The sequence below is a fragment of the Lipotes vexillifer genome, unplaced genomic scaffold (genome assembly GCF_000442215.2).
Source record: "Lipotes vexillifer unplaced genomic scaffold, Lipotes_vexillifer_v1.1 scaffold431, whole genome shotgun sequence".
NCBI lineage: Eukaryota > Metazoa > Chordata > Mammalia > Artiodactyla > Lipotidae > Lipotes > Lipotes vexillifer.
This window is the reverse complement of record NW_006782267.1, coordinates 3,035,539-3,044,712: the sequence shown is the minus strand read 5'-3', so window position 1 is coordinate 3,044,712 and position 9,174 is coordinate 3,035,539. Positions and strand designations below refer to the sequence as shown.

The 9,174-nt window shown below is 43.2% G+C and overlaps 1 protein-coding gene across 1 annotated transcript in view; it reads left to right on the top strand.

Annotated features, from left to right (window-relative positions):
- Window positions 1-6,211: 6,211 nt before the first annotated feature.
- The window catches only part of CLCN4 (Cl-/H+ antiporter 4), a gene marked incomplete at its 5' end in the record, with an annotated part of 26,672 nt that continues 23,709 nt past the window's right edge, over window positions 6,212-9,174 (top strand). Inside the window, one exon of the mRNA XM_007455069.1 lies at window positions 6,212-6,334. Coding sequence (XP_007455131.1) covers window positions 6,212-6,334 — 123 coding nt within the window. The remainder of the gene's footprint in view (window positions 6,335-9,174) is intronic.

The following is a 9,174-nucleotide window of genomic DNA, read 5'->3' as shown; positions in this document are numbered from 1 at the left end:
ATAGTCTGAAGTCAGGGAGTCTGATTCCTCCAGCTCCATTTTCTTCCCTCAAGACTGCTTTGGGTATTCGGGATCTTTTGTGTCTCCATACAAATTTTAAGATGATTTGTTCTAGTTCCATAAAAAATGCCATTGGTAGTTTGATAGGGATTGCATTGAATCTGTAGATTGCTTAGGGTAGTATAGTCACATTCACAGTATTGATTCTTCCAATTCAAGAACATGGTATATCTCTCCATCTGTTGGTATCTTTAATTTCTTTCATCAGTGTCTTATAGTTTTCTGCATACAGGTCTTTTGTCTCCCTAGGTAGGTTTATTCCTAGGTATTTTATTCTTTTTGTTGCAGTGGTAAATGGGAGTGTTTCCTTAATTTCTCTTTCAGATTTTTCATCATTAGTATATAGGAATGCAAGAGATTTCTGTGCATTAATTTTGTATCCTGCAACTTTACCAAATTCATTGATTAGCTCTAGTAGTTTTCTGGTGGCATCTTTAGGATTCTCTATGTATAGTATCATGTCATCTGCAAACAGTGACAGTTTTACTTCTTCTTTTCCAATTTGTATTCCTTTTATTTCTTTTTCTTCTCTGCCAGGGCTAGGACTTCCAAAACTATGTTGAATAATAGTGGTGAGAGTGGACATCCTTGTCTCGTTCCTGATCTTAGAGGAAATGCTTTCAGTATTTCACCATTGAGAATGATGTTTGCTGTGGGTTTGTCGTGTATGGCCTTTATTATGTTGAGGTAGGTTCCCTCTATGCCCACTTTCTGGAGAGTTTTATCATAAATGGGCATTGAGTTTTGTCAAAAGCTTTTTCTGCATCTATTGAGATGATCATATGGTTTTTATTCTTCAATTTGTTAATATGGTGGATCACATTGATTGACTTGCGTATGTTGAAGAATCCTTGCATCCCTGGGATAACTCCCACTTGATCATGGTGTATGATCCTTTTAATGTGTTGTTGGATTCTGTTTGCTAGTATTTTGTTGAGGATTTTTGTATCTATATTCATCAGTGATATTGGCCTCTAATTTGCTTGTTTTGTAGTATCTTTGTCTGGTTTTGGTATCAGGGTGATGGTGGCCTCATAGAATGAGTTTGGGAGTGTTCCTTTCTCTGCAATTTTTTGGAAGAGTTTGAGAAGGATGGGTGTTAGCTCTTCTCTAAATGTTTGACAGAATTCACCTGTGAAGCCATCTGGTCCCAAACTTTTGTTTGTTGGAAGATTTTTTTTTTTTTTTTTTGCGGTACGCGGGCCTCTCACTGTTGCGGCCTCTCCCGTTGCGGAGCACGGGCTCCGGACGCACAGGCTCAGCAGCCATGGCTCACGGGCCTAGCCGCTCCGTGGCATGTGGGGTCTTCCCAGACCGGGCCACGAACCCGTGTCCCCTGCATCAGCAGGCAGACTCTCAACCACTGTGCCACCAGGGAAGCCCTTGTTGGAAGATTTTTAATCACAATTTCAATGTCATTACTTGTGATTGGTATGTTCATATTTTCTATTTCTTCCTGGTTCAGTCTTGGAAGGTTATACCTTTCTAAGAATTTGTCCATTTCTTTCAGGTTTTCCATTTTTCTGGCAGAGTTGCTTTTAGTAGTCTCTTAGGATACTTTGTATTTCTTTGGTGTCTGTTATAACTTCTCCTTTTTCATTTCTAAATTTATTGATTTGAGTCCTCTCCCTCTTTTTCTTGATGAGTCTGGCTAATGGTTTATCAATTTTGTTTATCTTCTCAAAGAACCAGCTTTTAGTTTTATTGATCTTTGCTGTTGTTTTCTTTGTTTCTATTTCATTTATTTCTGCTCTGATCTTTATGATTTCTTTCATTCTGCTAACTTTGGGTTTTGTTTGTTCTTCTTTCTCTAGTTTCTTTAGGTTTAAGGTTAGATTGTTTGAGTTTTTTCTTGTTTCTTGAGGTAGGCTTGTAAAGCTATAAACTTCCCTCTTAGAACTTCTTTTGCTGCATCCCATAGGTGTTGGATCGTCGTGTTTTCATTGTCATTTGTCTCTAGGTATTTTTTGATCTCCTCTTTGATTTCTTCAGTGATCTCTTGGTTATTTAGTAACGTCTTGTTTAGCCTCCATGTGTTTGTGTTTTTTATGTTTTTTTCCCTGTAATTCATTTCTAATCTCATAGCCTTGTGGTCAGAAAAGATGCTTGATATGATTTCAGTTTTCTTAAATTTACTGAGGCTTGATTTGTTACCCAAGATGTGACCTATCCTGGAGAATGTTCCGTGCGCCCTTGAGAAGAAAGTGTAATCTGCTGTTTTGGGATGGAATGTCCTATAAATATCAATTAAATCTATCTGGTCTATTGTGTCATTTAAAGCTTGTGTTTATCTGGTCTATTGTGTCATTTAAAGCTTCTGTTTCCTTATTTATTTTCATTTTGGATGAGATGTCCATTGGTGTAAGTGAGGTGTTAAAGTCCCCCACTATTATTGTGTTACTGTCGATTTCCTCTTTTATAGCTGTTAGCAGTTGCCTTATGTATTGAGGTGCTCCTATGTTGGGTGCATATATATTTATAATTGTTATATCTTCTTCTTGGATTGATCCCTTGATCATTATGTAGTGTCCTTCCTTGTCTCTTGTAACATTCTTTATTTTAAAGTCTATTTTATCTGATATGAGTGTTCCTACTCCAGCTTTCTTTTGATTTCCATTGGCATGGAATATCTTTTTCCATCCCCTCACTTTCAGTCTAGGTCTGAAGTGGGTCTCCTGTAGACAGCAAATATATGGGTCTTGTTTTTCTATCCATTCCGCGAGCCTGTGTCTTTTGGTTGAAGCATTTAATCCATTCAAATTTAAGGTAGTTATTGATATATATGTTCCTATTACCATTTTCTTAACTGTTTTGGTTTGTTTTCATAGGTCCTTTTCTTCTCTTTTGTTTCCGACTTAGACAAGTTCCTTTAGCATTTTTTGTAGATGGTTTGGTGGTGCTGAATCCTGTTAGCTTTCGCTTGTCTGTAAGGCTTTTAATTTCTTCGTCGAATTTGAATGAGATCCTTGCTGGGTAGAGTAATCTTGGTTGTAGGTTCTTCCCTTTCGTCACTTTATCATCCCACTCCCTTCTGGCTTGTAGAGTTTCTGCTGAGAAATCAGCTGTTAACCTTATGGAAGTTCCCTTGTATGTTATTTTTCCTTTTTCCCTTACTGCTTTCAATAATTTTTCTTTGTCTTTAATTTTTGCCAGTTTGATTACTGTGTGTCTCAGTGTGTTTCTGCTTGGATTTATCCTGTTTGGGACTCGGTGCGCTTCCTGGAGTTGGGTGGCTATTTCCTTTACCATGTTAGGGAAGTTTCAACTATAATCTCTTCAAAGATTTTCTCTGGTCCTTTCTCTCTCTCTTCTCCTTCTAGGACCCCTATAATGCGAATGTTGTTGCGTTTGATGTTGTCCCAGAGGTCTCTTAGGCTGTCTTCATTTCTTTTCATTCTTTTTTCTTTATTCTGTTCCGCAGCAGTGAATTCCACCTTTCTGTCTTCCAGGTCACATATCCGTTCTCCTGCCTCATTTATTCTGCTACTGATTCCCTCTAGTGTATTTTTCATTTTAGTTATTGTATTGTTCATCTCTGTTTGTTCTTTAATTCTTCTAGGTCTTTGTTAAACATTTCTTGCATCTTGTCGATGTTTGCCTCCATTCTTTGTCCGAGGCCCTGGATCATCTTCACTGTCATTATTCTGAATTATTTTTCTGGAAGGTTGCCTATCTCCACTTCATATAGTTGTTTTTCTGGGGTTTTATCTTGTTCTTTCATCTGGTACATAGCCCTCTGCCTTTTCATCTTGTCTATCTTTCTGTGAATGTCTAGAACATTTTCATCGCCCCCGGAGAATCCTTGTATGGAACGGCAGTCACTCCCGATTTCCCCCCAAGTCTGCCAGCCCTAGGCAACCACGAATCTACTTTCTTCTGTCTGCAGATTTCCCTGTTTTGGACATTTCATGTAAATGGAATCATACAATCCGTGGACTTTTTTTTTTTGTGCTGTACGTGGGTGTCTCACTGTTGTGGCCTCTCCCGTTGGGGAGCACAGGCTCCAGACGCGCAGGCTTAGTGGCCATGGCTCACGGGCCCAGCCGCTCCGCGGCACGTGGGATCTTCCCAGACCGGGGCACAAACCCGCATCCCCTACATCAGCAGGCGGACTCTCAACCACTGCGCCACCAGGGAAGCCCCTGTGGATTTTTGTGTCCGGCTTCATTCACTTAGTGTAACGCCTTCCAGGTTCGTTCATGTTGTAGCATAGATTGGTACTTTACTCCTTTTCATGGCCAAATAACATTCCATTGTCTGGATAGAGCACATTTCATTTCTCCACTCATCAGCTGAGTAACACAGGTTGCTTCCACTTTTGGGCTATTATGAATGATTTTGCTTTGAACGTTTGTCTACAGGTTTTTGTGTGGCAATATGTTTCCATTTCTTTTGGGTAAATACCTAGGAGGGGAATTGCTGGATCACATGGCAACTCTATATTTAACCTTTTGAGGAGCTGCCAGACTCTCTTGCAGAGTGGCTGCACCACTTGAGACTCCAGCAGCAGTGTATGTGGGTTCCAGTTTCCCCACATCCTCACCAACCCCAGTTGTTATCTGGTTTGGATTATAGCCCTCCTAACAGGTGTGAAGTGCTGTCTCATTGTGGATTAAGTTAACATCTTTCAATGCACCTTAGGAGCACGTTACAGAGGATGTTTGTGGGCCTTCTGTGATGGGAATATCCCAGGCCCAGGGGATGTAGCAGTGAAGCACAGACCTGTTGCTTGCCTTCATGGCACTCCAAGCTTCAGATCCACATACACATCTTAGCTGGGGAAAAGGGTTAATTTCTAACCGAATTCAGTGGTTACCACAATGGCTGTGGGTCATCGACAGATCAGAAGCCCAGGTGAGGGGGAGTTAGGTTGGAACGATTCACATTAGGGGCAATGTGAGGACCATTCAAGCTAGAAGTGTTCTTGGAAGATAGATGTGATCCCTTTATTCTCCTCTTCCCTCTCCCGCTCTCTTGCCCAACTGACTTAATGCAGCTGAAGACATTTGGAATAATGCACTTTGCTATTTGCTAAACCTCTTTCTCAGTGCAGTTGAAAATTAATTCCTTCAGATCTCAGAAGTAGACCGGGATCTTGAAATCTCACACATTCTCAGTGCTCTCCATTACTTCCAAAAATAAATTCTCTACTTGAGTTGATGGAGGTGGGCAGGCAGAATTGGCTGGGCGCCATGTTTGATTTCTTCTCTCCTACTTTGGGGGGAAATATGGCCGTCTAGCTTTTTAAACATTTCTAAGATTTATACTTTGATTCAAAGAATTACTGTTAGTAAGGGTGAGACGTTATTTTTAGTCTCAAAAAGGTCCATTTTTCACTAGGTGAAATGTATTCCTTTGTCTGATTTCTCACCACATAGGGTGTGAATATCTGTGATTGTTAAGGCTAGAGCCATCTCCTGGAGCGTGTTTTTGCATTTTACAGGCACACGTGTAGCCGTGCCCACAGCCTGGCTTGTAGGTGCCCTCACTTTCCCTCTCCCATCACGTGCGGCATCCAGATGGTGGCAAGAAGCTGAGGCCTGGAGAATTGTGGTCTCTGCCCACAGACCAGGTCCTCAGCCTCAAAGACCCCAGACTGTGTGTTTGGTTCAGAAAGTGTTCCTCGCACATCAGATAATTTGAAATATTGGGGCGCTGCCTGAGACTCTGCCTTTCCAGCCCATGCCCAGGTCCAGGGACCACATCTGGGTAGCAGTATTCTAAAATGCAGTTCCCACACTTCCTCATTGGCAGGGCAGCTGCGTGCTGTGGCACGGATGTGGCCTTCATGAAAGCAAAGAGGCTGATCGACCAAACACGAGACCAAACAAACCTTCCCGGGGCTCGAAGGCAGAATTTTCTCTTACACCTTTCATTAACTTGAGGGCCCGGAGCGATTAAAACCAAGCCTCATTCACAGTTTCTATGACTGCTGAGACCTCACCTGGTGGAAGGTGTGTGTACACAGCTCCCAGAGAAGCAGCCGGCGCTGTGTGTGTGAACCGACTGTAGCAATAGCAGCAGCTGATAAAGCCAACCCTGCCTCTTCGCTGACACAGGACCCAGAGAGAAGCTGCCTGGCGGAGGGGCAGGCGCGTCGCCCGGCTCTGCGGTGGCTCACGTGTTCTTTCTTGTTCTGTGTCTTGTTTAGGGTGCCAGCGCTTACATTCTGAATTACCTAATGTACATCCTATGGGCGTTGCTGTTTGCGTTTTTGGCCGTCTCCCTGGTACGAGTATTTGCGCCGTACGCCTGTGGCTCTGGTATACCCGAGGTGAGTGGGGGCTGAATGAATTTCTTTTGTGCCAATAAGAATAGCAAATGTTTACGTGGCACTTCCGTGCTAAGCACGGTTCCAAGCATTGGACAGGACATCTATTCATTCATTTAGTCCTCACAGGGAGCCTATGAGGTAGGTACTGTTATTCTTCATTTGGCGGTTGGGGAAACTGAAGCACAGAGAGGTTAAGTAACTTGCCCAAGGTCACTAAGCCGGTGAGCTGGGAGTCGAATCCAGCTGTTTGGCTTTATGCTGTGTTGCTTCTCAGATGCTTAAATTCTTGTCTTTACAAACCAGGCATAACTCTTAAAGCCTGTGGAGTCAGAGTCCATTAACCACACACACAAACGTGGCACTCTAGTAACTCTTAAGTGCGTCTGTGATGGAACGTGAAAGAGGACAACAGTGGAGGTTTACTGCTCAGAAAGCTTACTGATGAGTAAACTGCCTCGCCACGTTTTGCTCTTCTGGTGACAGGGTAATAGCAATCTTTAAAAAATGAATTCCACGTTCAGTACATGCGCCGTGAATGCACCCTTGTGAGTTTAGAGTTCTTATAAATATTTTTCAGCACGTTCTTGTAACCAGAGTATGAGGGAAGTGACCTCATCGATCAGGAGGAATGCCCAAGACCAAATTTCAGACCAAGGAGATCTGCTGGGTTAGAATAATGATACTTGAGCAAATTCCCAAAAAGCCCAGACAGTAAAACTTTTAGCCAGAAATCATTTTAAAAGCACTTAGATGATCATTCTAATCATTGCTGTTCCATTCTCCTTCAAGTTGGTGCTTCAGCAGCGACCGCAGACGGCGGAGATGCCGAGTTGATAAAGATGTGAGCGGTCATGGCAGTGCACCCACACTCTTTGGCGGTGTCACCAGCACCGCCGCTGGTCTGGGCAGTTCATGCAAAGGGCTGGGGTAATTAAAGGATCATCGAAAGGAAAGTTCAACATTGTCTTGATCCAGGAAAAGATATTAAAAAAAAAGAAAGACTATTTCATGCTGAACTTTGGATGGTTTATATGAACATGTTGCTGCAGGAGCCTGAAAAATAAGCTGCAATACCATCCTGTTTCCTCGGTACAGCCACTGCTGCTCTAAGGCACCATATGCATTCCTAAAAATCACAAAACTGCATCATCAAAACCACAGAGCTTGTGGGGAAGATGGGGCTAGGGGCACAGCACTCAGAAACTTCACTGGTGACACATGAAAAAGACGGGAACCTCATAAAAGCAGTAGCAGAGTTAGACACACGTTAAATGGTTAAGAAATGTATGAATACTCCCCTAGTGCATGCGTGAGCTGGGAGTCGTCTGAGACGTGTGCCTGTGTGCATTTTGTGTATCCCTGCACGGCTCGATTCGCAGCTGCAGTTTTCCACCTTGTGTTTCTCCCAGATGAAATTGTGCAGAAACAGATGCGAAATTGGCATTATGCTCAAGTTCTGCCCTGACGCATGAATCACACTGGAACAAATTTGGGTTTTCCAAACAAGTGTTCAGGCAGAACTGACTGCGTTTTATTGGATATCGAAGACAAAAGAACAGATTACTGTTGGCATCTCGGTTTCTGATCGCAGTGCCCAACAGCAGGCGCTTTTGGACTCCAGCCGCCTATCAAAATAAGGAGATGGCCAGTGGGGAACTGGTGGGAAATTTAAAGTAGCAATAAAAGATGTGGGGGCAATCCCATCTTCCCCTTCCAAGAACCAGAGATGCGTGGCTCAGCTCGTAGACAGACAGGGAACTCTATCTGGGAGGGGCTGGCTGGACCCGGTCTTCATCCAAAGTGGGCATCTTTATTTGTGACAGCTGAACTCAAAAGGAATAAACTACTGAGTTGAGCATTGCTTCCCGTGTGACAAAGTGCAAGGAACACACTGATGTGGATAAAACTCAAAAAAGCGGTGTCAAGTGAAAGAAGTAAGTTGCAGAAGAATATCTAAATAAAGTATGAATCTATTTCTGTAGAGTCCCTAAAACAGCCAAAATGAGACAAGCATACTGTTTAGTGATACACATATGTGCTAAAGCTATAAAGAAAGGCAAGGGAATGATGGGGGGGGAGGTTCCACTGAGAAAGCAAACACAGGGCTTTCAAAGGTACCTGCTCTTCTGTCCTAAACTTGGTACTGGGTACATGGTAGTGGGTACATGAATATGCTTTCAGCCGTATATAATATGTAACAGGTTCCTGTCTCTATTTATAAGAGTTCACAATAATCTTTTCAAGTATCAGGAGCCCAATGGAGATTTTATAATTAAGCTTTGGTTATTATGACTCAGTAGTAGAAAATTTTCCCTGTTATTATAGTAGAGCTTGAAATTCCTAACCTAAGGGTGCAATACCTAGCCCGGTTCTTGGAGGAGAGGGGCAGAGTGAAAAGTAAGTGCACATAAGTAGTTCCTGGATATAAAGAATGTCCTTCCAGTTAAAACCCAACAGACCATGCAAACAGCTCTACTCAGTTTGCGATACAGCGCTATTCTTCACTTCAGGGAATATACTAAATGAGATCTTTAGAAAATACACTTCCCATCGTAGGAGGTGATCGGCAGTGTTGGAACAAACTTTGAATGCAGTGCACTTCCGAACAGTTTAAAAATCACTCATCCGGGCTTCCCTGGTGGCGCAGCGGTTGAGAGTCCGCCTGCCGATGCGGGGGACGCGGGTTCGTGCCCCGGTCCGGGAGGATCCCACGTGCCGCGGAGCGGCTGGGCCCGTGAGCCGTGGCCGCTGGGCCTGTGCGTCCGGAGCCTGTGCTCCGCGACGGGAGAGGCCGCAACAGCGAGAGGCCCGCGTACCGCAAAAAAAAAAAAAAAAAGGGG